Source organism: Hippocampus comes, unplaced genomic scaffold, assembly GCF_001891065.2.
Source record: "Hippocampus comes isolate QL1 unplaced genomic scaffold, H_comes_QL1_v1.1 scaffold41, whole genome shotgun sequence".
NCBI lineage: Eukaryota > Metazoa > Chordata > Actinopteri > Syngnathiformes > Syngnathidae > Hippocampus > Hippocampus comes.
In genome coordinates this window covers 1078176-1104445 of record NW_017805153.1, presented here as the reverse complement: position 1 = coordinate 1104445, position 26270 = coordinate 1078176, and the positions used below count along the sequence as shown (strand labels likewise).

At 42.4% G+C, this 26270-nt stretch overlaps 1 protein-coding gene across 4 annotated transcripts in view; it reads left to right on the top strand.

The window, feature by feature from the left end:
- LOC109515038 (E3 ubiquitin-protein ligase Midline-1-like) overlaps positions 1-15459 on the top strand; it is a 42873-nt gene extending 27414 nt beyond the window's left edge. For all 4 annotated transcript variants that reach the window (XM_019868599.1, XM_019868598.1, XM_019868597.1 and 1 more), the window contains 9 exons: positions 1970-2757; positions 6373-6468; positions 10636-10743; positions 11823-11971; positions 12328-12455; positions 12921-13064; positions 13974-14135; positions 14398-14605; positions 14668-15459. In XM_019868599.1, the coding sequence (XP_019724158.1) occupies positions 2038-2757; positions 6373-6468; positions 10636-10743; positions 11823-11971; positions 12328-12455; positions 12921-13064; positions 13974-14135; positions 14398-14605; positions 14668-15016 (2064 nt within the window). In that variant the 5' untranslated portion in view covers positions 1970-2037 and the 3' untranslated portion in view covers positions 15017-15459. The remainder of the gene's footprint in view (positions 1-1969; positions 2758-6372; positions 6469-10635; positions 10744-11822; positions 11972-12327; positions 12456-12920; positions 13065-13973; positions 14136-14397; positions 14606-14667) is intronic.
- Positions 15460-26270: the final 10811 nt, after the last annotated feature.

Here is a 26270-nt window from a genome sequence, read left to right as displayed (position 1 = left end):
AGCTCATTATGTCTCAAAAAACTAGTATTTCTGAAACAATATTACTGAGTAATTCTACTAATTAATGCTATGCTGGTGCATTTTAGCACTATTGACTTTACTGTTGTCCACTTTGGAAAAACTTGAGTGGACTTTACTACATGATGTGTGAAGTATGCATACTGTTTAATACACACTACACTGCATAACACTAAGATCAGGAAAAAAAATAATAGTAATCAAAGAAATAATGCAGGTCCAAGCACTGCAAAACAAACCCGACCCAGCTGTCAAGTACCAAAACATTGGTGAGAACTTAAACATGCATGTTGGTGGGCAGATGTCAGTTCACTTTAATAGTAAACACTGTCAACTTACAACCTAAACAAGGATTTGGGGGCCCGTGATGTACTTTAAATGTGAGAATGTGAAAGCCATCTTAATGCAGGTTCATCTTCAGCCTGAAAGCTGCCATGTGCCTTCTGGGCCTGTTTGCCATATTTGTGTGTTTGCAGCATCCCGAGTGACACACACATGCACGCACACTGGGGTCTGATTATGTGCGCCAGGTCAGCAGGGATGACCTACTTCTCGGTTCTGCCACAGCAGCTCGCCAAATGGTGGGGGCCCCGCCCTTCCCAAAGTATGTTTTTTTTTTTTTTTTTTTCAGTAAAACAACTTTTGGACTTCTCACTTCCAAGTCATTGTTTTTAATCATTCCACTGAAAAGATCAAGAAAAATATCCATCCTTTTACAATTATAGAGGATCGTGATTAGAAGTGCAAATAGTTACAAGCAGCCCCGTACGTTGTGAAAGAAAACAGCAAAAGAAAACTGAAAGCTTTGATGTGTGACATCTGTTCCACTTTTGCACATTTTTACAGTTTCAAGGATGAAAAAAAGGACACAAAGATGTGAAAGGATTTGAAATGTGGAAGAGAAAGAGTTTCTTGTTTAGGAATGACAATTTTACTAAACGAGTCATCCTGAACGAAAAGTCAAAATAGAAGTTGCAGAGAAAAAAACTCATAATTGCTCATAAATTGATTCAGTTTGAGTATTTGCATTCAAAGCAGTCAGTCCCTTCTTGAGCTCCGTTTTCCAACTTCTTTGTCTTGTGCTTCTTTTCATACTGTCACCTCTTGTGTCACAGTGCATGCCCGATGCATTCCCACCACCCAAAGGCAACAGAGAGCAAAACAGTTTTCGCGAGGGTTTCAAATTTATTGCAACGCTCAGCTTCCTGATGTGTTTTCAGCCTGGTGTCAAAGAAGCCGTGCATCGCTAGACAACACATTGGTGTCAACATGCATCAGTCAGTCACACATTTAAGAACTCCGTGCAAAATCTGTGCCTGTTCCACTGAAAACGAAGCTGATATATACGCAGGACGGCCATGATTTTTGATGGAATTTCATTGTGCCATTTACTATGTCGCTGACACACAACAGATAGATGAACCAAGATATCCAGTATGTGCTATTAATACGTCATCATTTTTTGACAAATGATCAATTTGGATGTTTTGCTGCGGCACCCGAGCTAGGAATCACTCCTCGAGGGAATTTTAAAAATAAATAAATAAACTCTAGAGAAAGTGTGCCTGCAAAAAAGTGTGTAAACTGAAAAACACGGTGTGTTGAATTTATTCATTTTAATTTTGTCAGGTGGTGGATCAGTTTGTTTTCCGCATTTTTCTCAATTAATTATTATTTTATTTGGTGTATTTATTCGCTTCTGTCAGTGCAAGGGGTCTTTTGAAAAGGTAGTGGTGGCAGTGCTCTGCTCAAGCTTGATTCTGCTGCCCTCAAGAGGCCACGAGGCATTAATGCATGCTTGATCAGTCAAGAGTTTCCTTGACTTACATGAACAAGTTGACAAAAACAATTTGCATTTCTTTACGTCTCATCAGTTGTTTGACACACACCATTACTGCTGACAGTTGCACTTTTTTCCCCCTTTTTTAACTGATTTGTCTCTCGCCCACAGATATTTGAGTGGTTCCCCTGGATTTTGCTGACATTGCACCTCATCCTGCCTGGTTTCCCCTGAACAGGATGGACTCTCTGGAGTCAGAGCTGACCTGCCCAATCTGCTTGGAGCTCTTTGAGGACCCACTGTTGCTCCCCTGTGCCCACAGTTTATGTTTTGGCTGTGCTCACCGTATCCTTGTCTCGCACTGTGCCACCAACGAATCGGTTCACAGCGCCTTCCAGTGTCCCACGTGCAGATATGTCATTTCCTTGAGTCCTGAACGTGGGCTCGAAGGACTCAAGAGAAACGTGACCTTGCAGAACATCATCGACAGAGTTCAGCAGGCCTCATCTTCAGGTGGGCTTCCTTTGCCGCTGCCCCTGCCTGCCCCCCAAAGCGGGCCCAACTCGCCCGGTGAAGAAGAAAGTGAGAGGCTGGCCCTGGTCCCCGTCAGCGTCGCCATGTCAAGCCCAGGCACCCCTCTGGAGCCGGTCCAGTGCCAGTTCTGCGAGCAGGATCCGCCACAGGAGGCGGTTAAGACGTGCGTGACATGTGAAGTGTCGTACTGCGAGGAGTGCCTCAGGGCCACTCACCCCAACAAGAAGCCATTTACTGGACATCGGCTCATTGAGCCCATGCCAGGCTCCCACCTGCGAGGGCTCCAGTGCTTGGAGCACGAGGAGGAGAAAGTCAATATGTACTGTGTAACTGATGACCAGCTCATCTGCTCCCTCTGCAAACTGGTGGGAAGGCACAGAGACCACCAGGTGGCTGCACTGAGTGAGCGCTTCGAAAAACTCAGGGTGAGTGATTTCAATGTTTTTTTTTTAATTTGGCTCTACCGCTGTTTTATCTGCGATGGATTGAGGCCAAAGAGGTGGAGTCATTTACATCAGGGTTCTCCAAACTTCACCGAGCCAAGGTACATATTTTACACGTGGGGAAAATAGAAATCTCACAGCAAGCCATGAAACAAAAATCACAGTCACAAAAAGTTTATAAGCAGATGAACTGCCATCGAGTGGAAGGGCATTTAATTGTTCTGCCTGTCACTGTACATCACTGCCATTGATATTTCCAAATTATACCAAAATATACATTATTTACACAAAATAAATATTTATCCCTCCAAGTTGTGCCATTGAATAACTTCCCATAGCACACACGTTGATCTGTGATTGCACGCTAATGACAGAATCACTGGTTTACATGACTGCATTCAGCTGAAAATGCCTATTTATTTGAGTAAAAACTGCATTTTGGAGCCCATTTAAGAATGACACATTCGGAAATAACAGTGTTCCTGTTGTCTGGGAAACACAACCAAAAAACAAGAGTGGTAACAGCACTGTTATTGCATTTGTGCTGTTCAAAATAGGAATTGTCTGCTTCATTTATCCAGTAAAATGTAAACTTACTGCAACCTACGCAGTGCAAAAAAAAGTTCCTGTTTTAATAGTGTTGTGTAAATGCACCTTTTTTTTAAGCAGGCTGAATAGCAGCACCATCACCCAACCGTTTCAAACTTAAATTAAAGGCACTAAATGCGTGGGCTTTGCTGCCTGAACAGATTTGTCTGGACTTTTTTGGCAAGGACATCAATGGCCAAATTAGGGTCGGAAGAGGAAAGATAGTTTTCCCCTGAGGGCATTTTTTGCAACTATTTCGGTTTTGCTCTGATAAGCTGTGCTATATTTACCAACATTATTCTTCTCAATTAATTTATTTTTGGCCGACGTATTTGGAGCACATGACACTCTCTCTCCCATGTCACACCCAACGAGAGACTTGCAATTTCAGAAACACTTACGACATACTGGATCTTTGCGTTTAAGATAAGTACTAAAGACAAAAACAGACGGTACTCTTTTTTGCTTGGATAGCCACGTTTTGAGAAGGAATTGAATCCGAATGAACAGGTGAGATGGTATCATTTCACGGCGATTACACCTGTGGAGTTGTTAGGCAATTAGCATGATGACGGAGCCACGCTGGTGTGCGGGCTGCGTGCACAGAGCCATGCATACGGTGCCACAACGGGCGCGCGTATGGGGGCGCTTAATGAACGGAGAGACATGGCCATTTTCAATGAGGTTGCAGGTTAATGAGTGCCAATCACCCGCTGGGTGTTAGCTGGGCTTAATTGAGCGTGGCTATACTCTATCAGTGTGCTGCTGTCTTTGTTGGAGAGGAGCTACGCATTGTATGTGTCTATTTGGAAAGGATGCAATTGCCATTCCAAGAGCTGATTGAACTCATTTACAAGCAAGGCAGATAATCTGGAGGTCAAAGTATTGTCACCCTCTCATTCGCTCACCCACCTACGGGAAAAGCTTTGCCCTAAAGCCTGCACCTTGGACTGATTGCCAATTAATCACCAGGCACGGAGACCAGCGTTCACAGTCACATTCACGCCACCACTGAATGGGAAACTCAACCCACAGTCTGCACACTCACATCCATTCATCTGAAAATGAATTTATTTCCGTGGAACATTTCCCGCAAGACAACATGGATGACCTTTTCGTCCATCAAGACTTTGCTGGACTTGATACCACATGTCAGCAAACAGCAAGTTAAAGTTAAAAATATCCTCACACTTAGATTTTGTTTGCTTCCATTTGGACTATGACAAGATACAAAAAAAAAAAAAAATTGACCGATTTGACGGTGTTTACTTTTTGCTCTGATGTGCTGTGAATTTGAGATACTCCTACGTGTCTCATCCTCGCTCTTTTGCTCACATACGCACACACACACAGACTCACACACACACGCACATACACACACACACACACACACACACACACACACACACACACACACACACACACACACACACACACACACACACACACACAAAATGAAAGATACTAGATGACTCTAATAGCTTCCTTTTTTAAGTGAAAGTCTGATAAGAGCCATCGGGGTTAGTGTTGGAATACCCATCCTTTTCCTCGATGAAATTACCCACAGGCGCTCGGAAAAAAACATATTTAAATCCCGGATGGTGGACGAGAGTGAGGAAAAACCTCTGGGATAAAAGATGGGAGCTTCTGTGCGAGCACACAGGTTTCCTCTGCCAGCTTTATTGTGTTATACAACAATCCGTAACCACGTGCCCTTTAGTGTTGCCAGCATAATTTGATCAATTATCACTGTACAAAAAAGAAGTACAGCTCATCTGCTTTAGCATGCATTCTATGCACGTGTGAGCATGAACATATGCACACGTTTATGCGCACGCATGTGCATAGCCAGACAGCAAAGAGGCAATATATCTATTATATATAACCGAATGGTGGTTAAGGACCTGTGAGGTAAGCCACATCCTGTTCATCAATACTTGCGGTGACACACAAAGCACACAGTGATAAGGCAGTATGCAAACCTGTCATAGGCTTCCAAAGAAGACATTTGTGCTGCTTTTGCTTTTGTGTGCCAGCATCGTATTAAGGCCATCCTTTAAGCTCCCTATGCCACGACGAGGCTCACCCATAAACACAAACTACGCAAATCCCTTAAGTCTTGTGCTGTGTTGACTGTGAATTTCAAATTAAAACTGATCTACACCGAGGAACTACTTGATAAAGCATGGCGAATGTGATATTATCAGTTTGAACTTAAAGAAAAAAAAAAACTATCCAGTTCATGCTCTTTGCTGTGTTGGGATAGCATGCGGCCAGATGTAGCTATTTGAGAAAAAAAAGCACCACTGTAACACTCATCTTGGATTCATTCGAGATGGAAAAAGGAGTATCATCTTAAGCAGGCTTGATTTGGCATTAGGGTGAAACTCTTGGAAATAAAGGAGACAGCTTGTGCCCTTTCTGACGGCGAGTCATATATATGTATACACACACACACACACACACACACACACATACAGTATATATATATGAATACAAGAGAAATGAGGGAGTCGAATGGGGATGACGTGCTGTCACCTGTTTGCCGGTTCGTTAGCCGCAAGTGCTGCATGCTCTCATAGGAGAGGAAAAAAGCTTTTGATGCCTAATTTGCCGCTTGGCCGGGTTTGCGCATGGCTTGGTGCTCAGTGGAGTGGCTGTCCCACTCACATCCTCAGCTAGGGCAGGACTGTGTCTCAGGCTCGAACGGGACAAGATGAGGAGGCAGTGCAGGGATGAGGGTTATCACCCTCGCGCGGAGGTATGGAAATACGCTTGGAGACATGCTGGGGTGCTTTTCTTATTTCAAAATGTAGCATAACCTTTCCTTACAGAATGAAAGGATCACGCTTTTGTTTAATAGTGTCGGTTTTGTTTTGTGAACAAGTGCCTGAGGATACCTCAAAACTTACTTGTCTCGTGGCTCTACTGCTTTGTTGGAGGCTTTGGTGTTGTTTTTGTTGTTTGGGCACCTTCTCATTCATGTCAACTTGATGCCTTTTTCTCCAGCAAGCCTTGGATTCAAACCTGAGTAATCTGATCAAGAGGAACAACGAGCTGGAGTCGCTAATGGGGAAACTGATTCAGACTTGTCAACATGTGGAGGTGAGTGATCTACTGAGGCTTGTCAGGGATGTAAATGTTGAGGGCGAATCATGTTTCCCTTTTTTATTGTGCACAGCAAAATGAGGTTCTTTTGAGTTTTCTTTACTCAGCCCAAGAAAATAAATGATAATATCATCGAAACTCATTCTGCTGCAATAGCTTTGTTGTGTCAGTGCACTCACTGGGTGTCCGATCAGATTGCTTTCTGTCATCCCCAAATTGTTCAGAACACACTCGATGCATATTTGCATGGTTTCTAGGGACTCTCCTTACTTTACTTTTATTTAGCAATTGGCAAACAGTGCAGACAAACAAAAATGTGTAGCCGTAGTTTATTGTGTAGATCACATTGAATGTGCTACACTTTGTTCAATGTCCCGATGAGGTGCAGATATCTGAGTTATTCATTCTTTTCAGCATTATGGTTGAGCATGCATACAAAAGCGAGGGCAGTGCATTGCACAGAGCTAAGCCGACTGGGGTATTTGGAGGCAACTCTGTTTTAAACCCGCACACTGACATTACATACACAAGCGCTCAAAGAAGCTTTTATAAAAAGCAGCGCCTATGGGTTAAAACTGCAGCAGCATCTCTTTGGAGTTAATGGAGAGCGGCATCTTTGCCTGACACGGCCTTTAGAAACCGCAAGAAGCGAGTATTGTGCTTGATCACGATGCTATAGTGCCAAAACATGGATGTGTGCACAGTGTTGTTGGTGAAGACAGCGTTCTATGCTTTGTGATGAGCTGCTCGTTTTGATGATGCGGAAAGTTGAAACTTGCCTGAAAAAAACAACAACAACAAAAAAAAAACAGCCATGAATAAATGATGTGTAAAACAAGGGGTGGAAAAAAACACTTGTCCCACTTCCCCGTCCCCTCCAACCGCCCCTGTGCATTATGGTTCACACACTCCAGACTCTGAAAATAGCTTGAGGAGAGTCCATATGAATGTTGGGAGTGTGCTTTGATGTGAGTTGGAAATGACATGCCGGGTTACACAGGAAATTCACTGCACTGACAGTCCCTTCGGCTCTTTTCGTATTTCTTGTTGCCTTCATTACGAAGCTCAGTTTATTGTAAAATGGCTGAATGTTCTCCAGCTTTTTTTCAATGTTTAAATGAATCACTTGATCAGCATGCCATGTTACATTCTGTCATATGGTCCAGTAGCCTTTGCCAACACAGTCATTAAATACTTCTGTGCATTGCACACAATGTGCTCTGCATAACAACTGTGGACGCAACTATCTTACTTTCTGTGGGGCTGGAGCATTTCCGTCGTGTAATAATTCAACTCCACTTCAATTTCAGAAGCAGGATTTGTGCTTTCTAAGCGTGCTGCTATGGAAATAATCCCAGTCAAGGATCAGACAGATGAGCAATATGTCAACGTCATCTTTAATCGCAAAGCATTAAACGTCAAAATGACCTTTCAAAAACCATAAACCAAATATATATATAATTTTTTTTTTTTAATTGGAAAAAAAAGTAATGTTGTGCGATGATAATGGGAATGGACCAAAGAAGCAATGCAGCAGGAGAGGCAGGGTGTACTGAACCAAACGTATGAACAAAACACATACAGGGGCATACTGAACAACCTAAATTAATAACACAAACAAAGACCTGAAAACCAACCAAAACTCAAAGTAACAACAAAACACATCTCTATGAAAAACAAAACAGTGTTAACAGCAACAGAAACCAAAAAAACATAACAGCAACACAACAAGCCAACGCTGAGTTATTCATTCTTTTCAGCATTATGGTTGAGCATGCATACAAAAGCGAGGGCAGTGCATTGCACTGGGGTATTTGGAGGCAACTCTGTTTTAAACCCGAACACTGACATTACATACACAAGCGCTCAAAGAAGCTTTTATAAAAAGCAGCGCCTATGGGTTAAAACTGCAGCAGCATCTCTTTGGAGTTAATGGAGAGCGGCATCTTTGCCTGACACGGCCTTTAGAAACCGCAAGAAGCGAGTATTGTGCTTGATCACGATGCTATAGTGCCAAAACATGGATGTGTGCGCAGTGTTGTTGGTGAAGACAGCGTTCTATGCTTTGTGATGAGCTGCTCGTTTTGATGATGCGGAAAGTTGAAACTTGCCTGAAAAAAACAACAACAACAAAAAAAAAACAGCCATGAATAAATGATGTGTAAAACAAGGGGTGGAAAAAAACACTTGTCCCACTTCCCCGTCCCCTCCAACCGCCCCTGTGCATTATGGTTCACACACTCCAGACTCTGAAAATAGCTTGAGGAGAGTCCATATGAATGTTGGGAGTGTGCTTTGATGTGAGTTGGAAATGACATGCCGGGTTACACAGGAAATTCACTGCACTGACAGTCCCTTCGGCTCTTTTCGTATTTCTTGTTGCCTTCATTACGAAGCTCAGTTTATTGTAAAATGGCTGAATGTTCTCCAGCTTTTTTTCAATGTTTAAATGAATCACTTGATCAGCATGCCATGTTACATTCTGTCATATGGTCCAGTAGCCTTTGCCAACACAGTCATTAAATACTTCTGTGCATTGCACACAATGTGCTCTGCATAACAACTGTGGACGCAACTATCTTACTTTCTGTGGGGCTGGAGCATTTCCGTCGTGTAATAATTCAACTCCACTTCAATTTCAGAAGCAGGATTTGTGCTTTCTAAGCGTGCTGCTATGGAAATAATCCCAGTCAAGGATCAGACAGATGAGCAATATGTCAACGTCATCTTTAATCGCAAAGCATTAAACGTCAAAATGACCTTTCAAAAACCATAAACCAAATATATATATAATTTTTTTTTTTTAATTGGAAAAAAAAGTAATGTTGTGCGATGATAATGGGAATGGACCAAAGAAGCAATGCAGCAGGAGAGGCAGGGTGTACTGAACCAAACGTATGAACAAAACACATACAGGGGCATACTGAACAACCTAAATTAATAACACAAACAAAGACCTGAAAACCAACCAAAACTCAAAGTAACAACAAAACACATCTCTATGAAAAACAAAACAGTGTTAACAGCAACAGAAACCAAAAAAACATAACAGCAACACAACAAGCCAACGCCGAGTGGTCGGTGTGGCAGTCCTTAGAACAGAAAAAGCTAATGACATGATGACCAACAGGTGCGAGACTGGAGAACAAGCCCTCCATTTCCACCTGTTGGTCACAAACAGAACAGAACCATGACCGTAAAGGATGAAATAAAACCAAATTTAATCGAAACAAACACAGAGTCATGACCAGAAAATAAAATTTAAAAAATCAGCCGTGGCACTGAGCTCAACTCACTTGACAATAGAAGCACTTGGGCAAATAGTAAACAACTCTTAATAAAAGAGGCTTCAAGGTGTGGCTTCAATGCCATTCCTTCTAAAGCTAAACATAAACACAGGAAGAATACTGCATCGTGCATTTAATTAAAACAACCATAGCTTAGCCTTCCAGTCTGCCAGCTTAACTCTAAACTCTAATTAGCATCTACTGTATATTGCACTGCATTAACACTTTAATCATGGCAGTGAAAACAAATGGTGCAGCAACATGGTGTACATTGTCAATATAACAGCATTCAACAGTATAGCAGCAACTGCATATTCACATAGTTTTACCTACCTACCCACTGGATTTGTTTTAGCTTGGAAAATAAATATTGAAAGATGTCAAAGTGATCTTCATGTGTTTCATTTTTTTTTTATTTCTGTGGCTCTTGGAAGTAAAAGTTTGGCCACCCCTGGTCTTTGTACAATGCACTCTATTTAACACGACAGCTATTCAAGAAACGTTTTCAGTACTTAGGTCAGTTCAAATGAAACTTTTACTACTTTTTTGAATGATATTAAAGCTGTGCAGAAAGTGCATCTTCATCAAAATTTAAAACAGAGTTCTCATTTTTGGTCTGTCTTGAGATTTTAAGTACACAAGGTACTGTTGGAGGGGCGTGGGATACAACAATGCTCGCGTTTGACATCTACCAACATGTTTATCACTGCGGTCGTACTTTGCAGTAGTGTAAAATTAAACTGCATCCTACTATTGGTGGGTTTTTGTTTTGGCTACCTTGAATACACAAAGCAGAAGTGTTTCACGGCTTTCAAAAGCTTACCCCAAGAGGTCAAAGAACCGCTTGGAAGTGTCTCACTGTGGCTTCCCCGCATAGGTGAATGCATCCCGCCAGGAGGGTAAGCTCTTGGATGAGTGCGACACTTTGATCGACATCATCCAGCAGAGGCGACAGATAATTGGCAGCAAGATTAAGGAAGGGAAGGTAAGGGGACTTAGCGGTGGAAATAAGCATTGATCATTTCCAACATTTGTGGCCTCCGGTCCCTGTTGTACTTTTGCTTATTCTCTTTTGTTCCTATCCATTGACCTATTTACTTATGGCATGACATCCAAACAGACTGACTGACCCAAAATAGGTCCTGCCGCATCCAGGAGAGTGACTATGCATGTACTGTAAACTTTTCATGATGCATTCGATGAGACTTTAACACTGTACAGCACCTTAGTATTGAGGACCGCAGTGAAGTAACAACCTTTTTCCATCAACACATTTTTATTTGATGCAGCACCAGGCAGGATCAATAGGACTTAAAATAGTCCGCAATGGTTGAAGGACTTTGCAAAGCATCACAGATTTGAACAGAGATTACAATGTTCAGGCCAAATTGCTGACAAAATGCGCTTTGGCCTAATTTCAGCGTAACCTCAATCTGTCTCTTGAAATCTCCGTCTGTAGTGGCAGAGAGTGGAACTGGTCGTTCTATAAAGGTCATCTTTTCATACCAGACATTCACAGACTAGAATTTAGAGAATTATTTATAGGCTCATCTTTGAGAAGTCAATCGCATCGAGAGAGAAATTAACTCATTATAACCACTGCCATATTGTTTAAGATTGGGGTGTACGCGTAGAACATCCATCTCTCCGCTTCATATCCCGCTTGTCCTTATTAGGGTTGTGTGCAACTCGAGCCTAACAAAGCTGATTTGCTTTCTTCTTGCATCCTGTCTGAACACAACTCACCACTTGTACAATCAAATGTATCAAAACAATCTGTAGCCTCCAGTGGCGTAGCGCATCATACTGAGAGTTGCTTGCTGCATAACAGGGTCAGAATATTAGACACATCTCTCAGCATGATGCATACACAATAAATACATACTTCATTCCAATCAGATATTTTTGAGACAGATCCAAGAATTGTTGTTAAATATCGCGGACAGGTATTTTAGAGTAGATCAGAACACTATGGAAAAATGGATGGCTGTGGTCAGGGTTCAGGGGCATAAAAACAATGTGATTTCCACTTCTTGCTCACCATTTTTGATCCTCCCTATATAGGCGCAAAGGCTTCGCAAGCTGGCCCAGCAGATCTCCAACTGCCAGCAGTGTATCGAGAGATCCTCTGTGCTCATCACACAAGCCGACCAGACACTGAAAGAGAGCGACCACGCCCGCTTTCTGCAGACCGCTAAGAGCATTAACGAGAGGTCAGGCAACCGCACACGCCGAACTGAACCAGTTCAACACGCTTAGTGCTCAGAAATGAGGAGAGGACAATGGGAGACGATAAGAGTCCATTTGAAAACTTTGTCTGTGATTGATTTTTTCCGCCTTGGCATTACATTTACGATTTAACCCAATCTTATCCCGCTTGTCTACTTAAGCTTCAACTAAGCCGTCCGATTGATTTGGGCCAGCAAAGGCCCAGAGCGAACATGTGCCCTCCTTCGAAGAAACACAAACGCTTGTTTTCCCTGAATTTAAATGTACAGTTTGCCTTGGACAAAGTCGGATGTATTTATAGTATTGAATGAGATCCTGGATTTGGTTTGCTCACTTTTAGGGTTTCCATGGCAACTGCATCAACCCAAGTGCTTATTCCTGAGATACACCTGACAGACACGTTTGACAACTTTGCCCTGGACTTCTCCAGAGAAAAGAAACTGCTGGAAAATCTCGATTACCTCACTGGTAAAGCATAAAGTGTATTTTTTTTTTTCACATGGAGACACTCAGTCCATTTGCAACACTTTAATCAGCCCTAAGTTATTTTAAATCATTTTCACTATCCTAAAAAAACCCTTAGTAACTTGATTGATGGACAATAGACGAACAGTAGACTCCGGTTCACAAGTTATACTCAAATGGATAAAGAGACAGAAAATGAATGAATGTTAATGCTACCGAAACCATTCATTTTGTTGACAGAGCTCTCATTGTGTAAAATGTTGGAGACCTCTGGTCTAACTTGATGAAATGAATGTTTGTTACACCCCCACCCCCAAAATATATTTATTTGTGCTTTCTGTGATCCACCATTGGTCCACTTAATCATAAAGAAAGGAATTAACTTTGCTATTAATTTTAGGCAGTGCTATCATGATGGATCGTCACCAACGCCATCGCTAACGAAAATGTTCTGTCTTTCCTCCGCAGCTCCGTCTGCGCCGTGCATTCGGGAAGAGCTGTGCACAGCATCCTACGACACTATCTCGGTCCACTGGACATCTGATGATGAATTCACAGTAGCGTCATACGAGCTCCAATATGCTATCTTCACTGGACAGTCCAACATTGCCAGTAAGTCCTGTGTATAAATGGGGGGAAAAAAAAAATCTAAACATTTATCCAAGCCGCAAACATCACTTGAATTCACCCAAGGTACCCTGACTCATAACAAAGGGCCTTATTCAAATGTCTTGTCAAATCCCTCTTCTCAACTTTTCAAGAAGAATGTGTGCATGTTGACAACATGTAGTGGACATATCGCCATACACAAAGACCCTGGGGCCACAACTTTGCCAAACAATAAATGCGTGTCTGTTATCAAACCAAGTGCTGGTAGTATTAGCTGAGAAAATGGACCAAGAAAGAAAAAAAAAAGAAAACAGTAAAAATCGATTGTTGTTCAAGGACACCGCAGATCTGTGGGGAATCTTGGGATGGCTGGTTCATTACTGCATCATCCCCAGTTTTGTTTGTCCACCCTTAAGAAAGCTGATGGTTTTTTTTAATTTTTTTTGTTTGTTTGTTTTTTGCCTACATCGTCCTTCTGGTCGATGACTTGAAAAGGTGACAGGCAGCGAACTAACTCGGAGTGTCTCAGTCAAGGATTGTGCTTGCGTTTTAGCTTACACATGAAGTTTGTGCAGCATGGTGCATTTGTGAGCAACTGAGCAAGAAATAAAATACGTACGGGTCAATGTCTGTTGCCTCAAATGCAATTACTACCTCGTCAGTGAAGACACCTCACGAACTGATTTGCTCTATCCTTGAAGGACTATGCCAAAACATGATTCATCCTTTCCGAGAAACATGGCGTGGTTCGATCAAAAGACAAGGCGCAGCTCATTTAAAAGTTGCCGCGATTCCTGAATTGTTTTCACTTTTGACAAGGTCGTTCTGAGTTGTCGTTAATCTTTACTGACACCGCACTCTACTTCATCCCATTGTAGTCATCTCGTGCTACTTGTAAATCTTTCCTCTCAGGTCTGTGCAATTCATTGGAGAGCTGGATGATTGTGCCCAACATCAAACAGAACCATTACACTGTACATGGCCTGCAGAGTGGCACCAAGTACATCTTTGTTGTCAAGGCGATTAACCAAGCAGGGAGTCGAAGCAGTGACCCGGGGACTCTAAAAACTAACAGTAAGTCGCCAACTAAGAAAAACTCAAAAACAAAGGCAAAGCGTGACTGAAATCTAATCCGTGGCATGTTTCGCATCATTATTTTAATTTTATCCACTCAGCTAGACGTGGATTTCTTTCTTTTCCCCTCTGCAAAAATGAAATGAAATTGACTGAAAATAAATGAGGTGTTCTGTGAGGGATCATGCCTGCTATAAATCTCAATATGGTCGTGTTCCAGCATCACTTTGTTTTCGCCATTCCACCCGCTTGTTCCCGGCAGGCCAGCCATTCAAGCTCGACCCCAAATCTGCTCACAAGAAGCTGAAAATCTCGCACGACAACTTGACGGTGGAACGCGACGAGAGCACATCGAAAAAAGGCCACAGCCAAGAGCGGTTCACCAGCCAGAGCAGCTACGGCGTGGTGGGGAACGTTTACATCGACAGTGGGCGCCACTACTGGGAGGCCATGATTGGAGGAAGCACGTGGTACGTTTTTCTTTACGAGGGCATTGTCATGCCAAGCCGAACATCCCTCCCCTCCTCTCCAGGTACGCCGTGGGCATAGCATACAAGTCGGCGCCTAAGCACGAGTGGATCGGCAAGAACTCATCGTCGTGGGTGCTCTGCCGCTGCAACAACTCCTGGGTGGTCCGCCACAACAGCAAAGAGCTGGCCATTGAGCCTTCGCCCCATCTGCGCAGAGTCGGCATCCTCTTGGACTACGACGCCGGTCACCTGACCTTCTATGACGCTGTGGGCTCACAGCACCTGCACACTTTCCACGTCTCCTTCGCCCAAGCCGTGTGTCCCGTGTTCAACGTGTGGAACAAGTGTCTGACAATCCTCTCGGGCCTCCCCATCCCCGACCACCTGGAAGGACTCGAGCCGCAAGAATAAGCACCAAACCAACACTTGTCCTGCACTCGATATTTCCTTTGATTTAGCCACCTCCCCCAAAAGTCCGTCTCTTGGAGTTGATACAAACATACTGTGCGTTGTTTTTGCCTCAGTAAGAATCCTAACCTGGATGGATGGTCACCTGGAAGCATTCCTGAGAAATAGACGATACTAAGCAGAAATTCCCACATAAATTGACAGACGTTTGCACAACAGGGAAAAAGGGAGAAGGTAATTATTGACTTGACGGCAGCCGTCAATTTCACACTTGAGCTGCAAGCACATGTAGAAATCGATTTAGCATTACCACGATTCATGACAGAAGTAAAGGACCAAAGGAGATGCTGTTAACTTTGTAATAAAATTTCCCAAATGAGGAGTGTGGTTTGGAAAAACAGGATTTCCTGTTAAGAAAAAAAACAAAAACAAACAAAAAAAAAAACCGGACACCGCCATAAATGTGTTTTACTATTTTTTTGGGAGCTTTTGCGTTGGGAAAGCAACAAATTCCCGTTGACGGCAGTGATACTTCCCGTTGGTGTGTTGAAATACGCAATTTATCTTCTCAATTTCCTCAACCACGCTGGTAAATAGTTATTGTGAAAACACTGCACACACACACACACACACACACACACACACACACACACACACACACACACACACAGATTCGATCCCGTCTTCACACAGGCATATTCGCAAATGTTGTTTGCCAAGTTAAAAAGAACAGATTGACGGTATTCTCTGAGCCAACAATCACCACTTGATGAAACGCCAAATGAATCCGTATATGCTGTCATTCTCTGCGATTGTGTAAATAGGCTATCAAGAAAGAAAATAATAACCATGCTTTACGTTTTGGCGAAAGTCCATTTAAAACATGGCATAGATAAATTCCAAAGAAAGACAGAGACACTATACATTCTAAAAACCCTACTTTTGATCAACTGGAGCTGCTCAGTGTAAATAGAAAGATTTTGGTTGTATTTCTTGGTGATGCTGCTTTGTTGTCAACCCTGGTCCATCTTAAGGTGTGTAAATTCGATGTATGTGCTCTGATGTGTTCTGCCCGCATGGAGAAGGGTGGAAAATGGGTTGTGGAGTGTCGTCTCACTTGTGCTCCGAGAAGTATCTTTAAGAAGGTCAATAATAAATATTAATTTGCACACAGAACATGACTACTTATTCTTTTTCCCAGTGGAGGTTAAACTTTGACCTCCCAAGGTTCACAAAATGTAACTCAAGGCATAACCAGTGTAAACATAAGCGTGCAGGGTTTTCTACGATTCAAATACAGCACTGCACTTATTTCAACACAATTTCATTTGAATATTGGTTAAATCCTGCAATTAAACGTGCTCACCAACCCAGTTGCTTCCCTCTGAAGTTTGTTTGGCACACTGCAATGAATCAATACAGAAGCGAATTATTTGTTTATTTTTATCTTTGGTGAAACATTCCACGCCAGTAAAGGATCACAAATTAGACTGACCATAACCAAAGGCAAGTCAAGGCTGCTTTTAGATATAGCACATTTCCTCCACGAGGTAAATTGTGCTTCACATGATTAAAATTACATTTGAAAGCACTTAAAAACAAACGAACCGCAGATATTTGATTAGGACGTGAGCTGGCTTTGTGCCCAACCTTTGTTCACATGCGGCGCACACAATGTCACACAGCTGTAGTGCTCCGCATTAGCATTTTAAAACGGGCACGACGCAGCTCACAGCATCATCCAGCAGCCTCGTTTGGCTTCAAGGGGACCTTGAGTGGAACTTTGTACTGGGCGTGACGTTCCAGTCCACTTGATTCCTCACTTCCTGCGGTGATTGGATCGGTGACCTTCATCCGCAAACACCACTTCTTCGTCCTCAAAGCAAAGTTTGACCCACTCATCGGTTCGTACATACAAACGCCCAGCAGATGTCGCTGTGAAATCTCAAGACAATCCACCTGAGCTCCCACTTTTGAGAATTAAAAAAAAAAAAACAACAACTGACTTCTGACTATTCGTCAGTCTGCTCGTTGAGATGTTATTTTCACAAATTACTGACCTATGTAGAGTGTTCAAAATGGTTTGCTCTTTTTGAGGATGTCATGTGAATGGTTGAACAAACATGCTGCTTTGGGACGTCTCTGTTAGGGTTTGGATGTGACCCCCAATAGCACGACAACAGGCAGGTATCGTTGGAGCCAACACTTGGCGTAGTTTATTTGAAGAGTCTTCGCAAAGTCACTCAGGGGGAAGCACGAGGAGTCCACAAGGGAATGTCCACACAAGGAACAAGAAGCTGTAGGAGATGGCAACAGAGTCCACTGGCGTGGTGACGGCACGAACTTGCACTGAGGAATGGTCTGTGAGTCAATATGTACCAGTCCAAACGAGCAGATAGGCAACAGGTGGGTGATGAGCTGACGAGTCTCAGGTGTGAGGTGCAGAGCACCCTGGCTGAGGAGGCTGCCTTGCTGGCCCCTCCCTAACAGTCTCCTGAAAAGTGATGATTTTGGAGGGATGGGGATTCATCTTGACGCAAGTGATACTGTGTGTATGTCTCAAATATATACTTCCGTGCACATACATATAAATCTGTATCAGCAGTGACACGACAATCACACACCTGGCTGTTACAGTGGGGAGAACAAGTATTTGATACATTGCTGATTTTTGAAGTTTTCCCACTTATAAAGCAGGTAGAGGTCTGTCATTTCTATAAAAGGTACTTTTCAACTATAAAGGAATCTAAAACAAAAGAATTAAAGTACACAAACATTTTGAAGCAGACTCTTGCAAATGTTAACTTTTTTTTCGGGGGTGGGGTACTGACTGGCTAAACTGGCCTTTTTGTGTGAAAACAAACGTTTTTCAATTCTGTAAGGAGAGTCTAATGTTCCACATCTATCTGTAGAGAGTCGATGCATGTTGCCGGCAGGCTTCTTAGAGGCAACAGCAGGGTTGTCGACTTTGTTAACCTGCAATTAGCCTTCACACAGTTGTGCTAATTGCAGGTTAGATGCAGGTGTTCACTTGGTGTATCTTCATTATTCTCTGAGATATTTTTCTGAAAGAAAAGACAACTTCCCAAACTTTTTAAAAGAATTAAACTAACTTTGTTCTGTTGTTCTGTTTTTTGCAAACATACAGCTAATTTCTGTTTTAGCTCAATTGACTTTGATACAGATAATGATATTTTGTTTCTAAAGCTTTGCACTCAACTTTTGTGATTTACAAGTAAGAGTATTCATCCTATAAAAAAGAATATATATGTATATTAGAGCTGTCAGTTTAGTGCATTATTATCGGCATTAATTGAAATCAATAGTATCGGTAAATGATTAATTCACTGAAATCTGGCTTCAGCATTGCGTCCTAGCTTCTTGTGTTGAATATTCAAAACCATCCTTCTTTTTATATTGGATAGTTTGATGAATCTCATTGACTGGTACAGATATAACAGGGAAGAGAATTATGATGAAAAACCTTGAAGAACCAATGTCACCCGGCATGACAAAGGCTGCTACAGCTCTCACGGCTGATGATAAGTTCCTATTGTGATTCATAGCAAGTGTCAAACAATGACAGTTACTGCCAACAGCAATTTTCAGTGTCACCATCTGAAGAGCACGGTGTAGAGGTCACACTGTCGATTTAAATAGTTTTTTTGTTGCAATAATAGTACATCTTAAAAAACAATGTGGGGTGAAAATAGAGGATGGAACTCTCAGGGACAGCAATTGACTTGGCAGTAAAAATATGGCCTCGTGCAAGTACTTTGTCGATAACCGAGTGGCCTAAAATAAATGCCCCTGAACTGCAAGGTGAGATCGGGAAGCAAATGACAAACGTAAAATTCTACTGGAGGTTGTCCCACAGTTCAAATGCTGTCTTACACACCATCCCTCATTCTATCGTTAGAAGCTCGCTGCATCCAATGTCTAAAAAGGGTGCTAAAATACTGCAGCAAATGTCCTTTGCCCTCTCAGTCAACTCTTTAAAGAAATTGCTCATGCAATATTAAGTTGCTTTTCTTGCTTCAAGTGAGCTTTTGATAGATGGCCAGAAATTTTCGGACTGATACGATACTCAAGGGACTGAGAACAACGCACGATGAAATGATGAAAATTCATATCTTTCATTATTGTGCTCTTTTGCACCATCGGATTTAACTGCAACTGCATGGATTTCAAAGGAAATCAACCTGACAGATTTTATAAAGTTTTAATGTGTTTTAAACTTTACGGCGAAATCAATGCCGCCGTGGTTATTCTACAGGAAACAAGCATCGAATTACAATTTTACCCAAAGCACGTAAACTTATTTACAAGTCATAAAGTTGTCACCAAGAGTAACTGGCAAAGGCTGTGTTGCAAGAAAAGCGTGTAATGACATCAAAAAACTCTCCAGGGTTTTATGAGGGATCAAGAATGGCTCTCCTTCTCACGCTGAACAAATGTAATTCGGGGATGTCTTTTGGGAGACAGTCATGGCTATTGAAGATCGTATCCCTAATCAGTAACATTGCTGTTAACAAACAGAATCCCTCTATGATCTAACCTGTATTATTTTGATGATTCCCCTTTTCCATTATAACATAAACAAGTATACTGTCCATCCATGAATAGACAATATTGTTAAAAAAAAAAAGTCATGCACATGGGGTGATTGAGGATTAAAGCCACAACCCTTGGCTTGGGAAAGCATCATTCCTGACCTGGGTCAAAAGCCACTTAAAAGGCCTCCTTTTCAATGAACCCCCTGGAGCACTTATCCGGGTAAAGATGCCTTTCAATTTCCTTTTCTCCTTTCTAGAATCTACTCTTAGAAATGTAAGTTTGCCCTCTGAAAGTAGTAACGGCAGTGACTTTATACAATACATTAGTTCGAGCAGCCCCCCCCCACCCCGTTGTTCAAGGATTAAGGCCCACATATCGGTGGGTGTTGCACTGCTGCAGTTTCCAGAGTTTGGCCAGCAGAGAGCAATATCCACATTTCACTCAAGCCTTTGCAAACAATAGCTGCAACTAAGCCAGCTCTTCCCGGCATTTGATGAAGCTGAAAGGTCCACATTTACACGCGCGAGTAGCCAGATCCAGCAGCCATCGATTCAGTCAGCTCAACCCATTGAGCGCTGGAAGTTGCTATGTGACATTCAACCAACAATGGCAACTCCAGACAATGCAAAACAAGACGCTTGGGACCGCTTCCCTGTCTCGGGCATGAAACAGCTTGCCGAGCTTTCGCCACCCACTTCCTTCTCGCGCCAACAGAGGAGGCCGCCCAAGGTGGGGGATTTTTGCCATCACACTGATACTACTCCAAGTCCCATTTTCACCCAAATCATCCCACATTTTTGGTACTTAAATCTCAGTTTCTTTTATAAAAGTGGAGATGTTATTTGTGAAGATGCGTTTTGGCACTGCGCATCAACCGCTTGAGGGAATCGTCCATTTTTCCTGGCCAGTGCAATTGGTGGGATCGTAAATACACTGACGACACCTTGACTCGCAATCCTCCTGCCGCTGCTGTTTGCTTCCACGCATAGATGCGTTTGTGTTTGTGTGTTCGTGGCAGACTATCTTTGCAGTCGACTTCTGAAATACCGCTATGTGGAATTTAAGGCCTTTATGGGAGGAGCACATTGCACGTCCAATTCAGCAAATCCCAGTCAATTGGCCAGGAAACAAAAGTTTTCCATGCTTATATGTAGCGACAGCATCATTCTGAGGCGGAAACGTGCGCTGAGGGAACATATCTGACCGAAGCGTTTCAATGTTTGGCTCTGACTGTAATTGGATTTGCAATCTAAAAACACGGAAACAAAGTTCTTGTTTGACCGTTTTTCCTTTGATTTGGGCAAAGGCTGGCTGACCTCATACAAACGTCGCCACTTCCACAGCTTGAAAGCAGAGCTTCTCTTCCCTTAATATGTGTACTTGTCTCTGCCAGCAAATCTTCAGTAACAGCAATAACAACAACAACACATGCCGTTGCACATCTTTTTATAGTAACGCTCCTTTGTTACAACATTCCTGCCGAAACGGGTCTTTAATTCCCATCACACATTCCTCACCAGCTAGATTTGTAAATAAAAATGTAAAGCTTTCGGGTCTGCAACCATGTCGCAACGGTCAAAGATTTCCTCACTTCATTTATCTTTGATGGACTAGGCCCAATTTGGATTCGCTTTACGCTATTTTTATCAAACTACAGGCAGTCAATGGAAATCTATCCATTTCAGTGGCCGATGAAATGGAAAAGTGTGAACTGTGGAAATGTGACCGTGGGTATCGGTTTCCGCTAAAAATGTAACTGGCAATGCCAAGAATGTGTTACTCAACATAGTGCGTTTTATTGTAAACTTTCAACAGTCATAATTAAAACATGGTTTTAAGAGGACAATTAATAAACAGCCAGCTCAAGACAGGTGAAGTTTTTTTTATTTTGCTGCACAAAGAAGAGAATGATGAAATTGTTTTAAATGAATAGACCCTCTGTAATTCGACATGTAAATCCATAATTAAACAACAGCTCCATTTTGCAGTGAGCAGTTATTTTGCTCATTCACGACCGCAACAAAAAGTGTGTCAGCGTGCTGTTGAGTCAAAGAGTTGTTCCTAAGTCTGCGGGATTGCCTCGGTTTATTGTCCATGACAAAAACAACAACTGCATTCATGTAGATAAGGTTTATCCATTATGGAGCACGGTGTCAATTATTTATCACTTTTGCTGCGCAACACTGAAATGCGGCGACGATGCCATCCTCTGAGATGTAACATGGTGAGGTAGGCTGTGGAATTCATGTCGATGCAAAGCACGTTCCTATCCGGCAAGTGTTTTGATACCCTCACATGCTAGGCTTAGATTAGTAATGGAAATATTGCCTGTCTGAATTGTTACTTAGGGCATAAGATGTGCAGCCCTGTGGAGGCCCATTTTCAGGGAGCGTGCTGGGGATTTTAGTGGCTTCTGAGGTAAACAACAGCTGCTAATAACAATGGAAAAACAAAACGCAGCTACGCATTCACACATAAGCACACAGCCACACACCCACACTCCTCCTTTGAAGCTCAAAGCAAATGACCCTAAACGAGTCAATTGCCTCCAGTTATCCTTGACTAAGCCTCAATCTTGTGAAAGCAGCCCCTTTTCCAGTGTACCGGATCTACCCCGAAACAGCCTGGTTCCGCCCTTTTTCATGACACTTTTTCATTACAACGGATCTGTTCCTCAGAACCTCTTCCGGCCTGGTTCCACAATGCGAGCTGAACAGAGTCGTAACGTCGCCGTCATCTGATTGGCCGACAGATGAAGGTGTTTTTTTACAGTCAGCGATGTGGCAGGAACTCCACTGCAAACGCCCATTTCCTGGTTTCAAGCGAGCAAAACAGTCTAACTTGGCGTTGGGCGGCTGTCTCTTGTTGGCTTAAAACCCGAAATTGATTTTTTGTATGTGTAAAAGCTTCTATACGTTGAAGGTGCTAGAACTTGCCACGCCACCATGTCACGCAATTGCGATTCACCACTTGTGAAATCTTACAGCAGGAAACTACAAAATGGGAGTGTGCAATGCACAGTTCAATTGATCCCTCCCCAACCGGCGTCTGTTGTTATGGAAAAGCAACGGAGGTCAGGCCAGGCCACTCGCGGCCGGTGGAGAGTGGAACCAGGCCATTCTTGAGCCTGTAATGGAGAAGTGCCTGTTGTGAACTTAAATATTTAGGTAGAGTAGAGGCTTTGCGGGCACATACATGGATTGTCCTGATTTTCTAGTGAAAATTTGTGCATCATAGGATTCGGTTTGGTCCACACATTTATTCATTTATTTTCCCCTATTGAAATGGTCTCAGTTGGGCTCCACTGTGGAGTCAGATTGCAAAAAAAAGAAAAAAAAAAAGAAAATGAAGAGCATCATTTAATCATTTACTTGGATGGAAAATTGCAAAAGCTGATGATGATGACCGATGATCACTGCACTGTACATTATAAGCATCGAGCCTACCAAAAAGAAATTGGATAACATTGAAGCTTTGATGGATCTCAAGGCAGAAGTGACTCATCATTTGAACAAGCACCCATCGAAGCCTTTGACGTCACTGCGAACATTGACAATCTAAATTGGAGGACAATTTTTTTTTTTCCTTCACTCATACTGCGGTAGGGAAATAACCCCTAATTTGCACAAATAACCCTGATAGAAAGCCCTTGTTCTTTCAGATCAAATCAAGCCATCTATTCCACCTCCTCTCCCTGCCTGCCACCATCCCAGATTCTCCCTTGACCATCATCACCGCTCTCAGTCCATTCATGGCAGGTTAAAAGATGAGTGAACAATGGGAAGTAAAGTGGGAACAGCGGCAGGACCCGGCTGACAAGGCGCAAACATTTGAAAGGCCTTTAAAAACCAGTTGTGTGAAATCTTCATACAGTTGCTTCTGTTCAGGCTAAGCCTGTGTCTCTGAATCAAATCGCTCCTAAACTGTGACAAAACTCAGTCACGTGCGGTGAGGTTCATGACTGGTGAGGCGCTGACTCCTCGGAAATCAGATGTCAGAACATGAACCCAAAATAGAAGATTAGCCTGTATTTTATTGACCTTGGAGCCGCGTGTTGCCGACCCCCGGGCCAGACAAAGGAAACTGTTTGTTTTGTTTTGTTGTTGTTGTTTTTTTTTGGGGGGGGGGTTCTTCAAATATGTAAAATGCTCTTTAATGCCACACATCGGCCTCTTTGGTATCGATGCGTGCGAGTGAGAGTGCTTGGAAGGGAGACTATACAGAGAATTGTCTGTTCATTGGCAAGAGTGTTTTTAGGCACATTTTTGTAGCACGCTCTGCATTGTGAGTGCAGCCACAGTTAAACAATGTTTGTTTTTTTTCGGAGTATGGCTGTGCAATATGGCTAAAATCTCGATATTTTTGCCAGCTCTCTCGAAAATGATACAATAACAAGATTACAATGGGTTCAGTGAAAACTGCATTTTTAAAAAGAAAGAACAAAATATCACTCAAAATGATGTGGCAAGTGTAGTATTTATTTATTTATTTATTTAGAACTTACTGATAGCCATCAACATAAACAAGGTCAGTAATAAATTAAAGATAATTAAATTCACATTGTACCGCAAATGGGATTTTATGAGAACAATTTAATGCTGCAACAGAAGTGTTTATTGTGTTCATGTGCGTGCGTGTTTTAACTGCATAAAACGTGTGTTGTTCTGTACCAATTTGTCCATATATGACGGTAGAAAGGATAAGCGGTTCAAAATGTATATGGATGTCTTGTGTGGTGTGGAAAAAAAAAAAAGCTAACCACTCACCCCGTACATGACAAATGGTTGTGTATGCATTAATGCATTCCATGGCGATGTCTTGACTCCCAGCGACATGAACTATGCCAGTATCGAGTTTTGAGGCTCCCCATAAAATATGTTGGCTTTTTATTCATCCATAAAAAGATGGTGGAACTTTGTGTCGTGGGGCATACGTTCCATGAATAATTATTATTTAAAACACATAGAATATGTTTAGGAAAACAAATGTTCCCACAGTTACAAGATACAGCAGTGAAACAAATAATATATTCCATCCATCCATTATCCGAGCCACTGCTTGCTGGAGTCTTTCCCAGCGGTCTTCGGGCAGTAGGCAGGGTACACCCTGAAAAAGGTTGCCAGCAATCACAGGGCACACATGGACAAACAACAATTCACACTCACAATCACACCTTGGAACAATTTAGAGTGTTCCTTTAACCTACCATGCATGGTTTTGGAATGGGGGAGGAAACTGGAATACCCAAACCGGAAACCCGGAGCCCAGGTTCAGAATTTAAAAATGAACTCACAGGAATTTCTCTCTAAAATGTTTCTGGTATTCATTTGCCTTTTTGGACCATACGGCCACCGAGTGTAGTCAATGCAGTCTACTCAAGCAAGGCCTCTTGTGTAGGCCACTGAGACAGGCAAGGCGTGTTTCCGCGAGTCGTAAGTGAAATAGACATCTGTCAGTGATGGACTGAGAGGTCTGTCAGCACTTTGACCCGGTTAGTGATGAAGAAAAACATTTCCATCAATGCGTCTTTTTTATTTTTTTATTCATTACAGGAAGCTTTGCGCTGGTTTTGGGGTGAACGTCTCCTTCAAGAAGGTCAATCTCCACAGCCAGGGAAAATGCAAAATTTCATAACAGATGATAGGCAGGAGTCTTTTTTTTTCAACTCATTCACTGTTAACAGCATAAAACTGGGAGGGTTGGCAGTCATTGAGTTAAAGCCATGTGATCAACCAACATCTCCTTTGCAATCGACTGGTCAAGAGCGAATTACAAAATGAGTATCCCTGCTGTAGTATATACTAAAGTTAATTAATGAAACAAAATGATGCTTTGCTGGTCCTCATAACACAAGAGAACCTCAGCACACTGCATTACGCCTCATGCAAACCGCACTGGTTACTACATTAATCAGTTAAGAAAGTACATATTTCTCTGCTTGCTGCCAAGCGGCTCGCACTGTCTACCAATACCTGCCTGAGCTGATGGCAGATGTCAAGTCACAATTCATTTTTAATCATCTGTGGGATTTGTGATGCCGGCAAGGTGCGGCATGAGATAAACACCTTGCTGGGAAGATAATTACAAATTCAACAAACTCTCCCGGGAAAGGAAAAAGATACAATACATGAAATAAATAAATCATATTTTCACATTTTGCATATCCTTTGAGAGAATGGTTGTAAACTCCCAAATAGACATCTAAGTCATCTGTCTTAAAAAAGCAGAATTTTTTTTTTTTTTGTCTCATTTCCAAGGCACGCTTTCAAACAGACTTCTGTTTAGGGTCAACTCACATCGACAACCTCCCGCTGAAGCACCCGCTGCTCCATAGGCATGAATATGCGCTATGGCCGGGCGACAGCTCACCTCTCTTGATGGGGTGGATTCCGTTCACGTCCAGCTCACCCTCAAGGGTAATTTTGGGAGGGGAAGCAGGATAGCAAGATTAGTGCAAAAGTCAGAAGTGACCTGGCCTTGTCTCCACTTGTCAAAAACGTCCACTTTGTAAAGCCTGTTTCCTCTAGCCATCCTTTTTTTTTTTTTTAGCATTCTCCCGCTGTGATTTTGTCATTAATTAATTTATGTGATGCATTAAGTTCAGACTACATCTGGAGAACTTTTTCAACCTCAGAATACAAGCCACAAAGGGAGACACTTTATATGGACATTTTCAAAGCTTTAAAGACAGACATTTCCA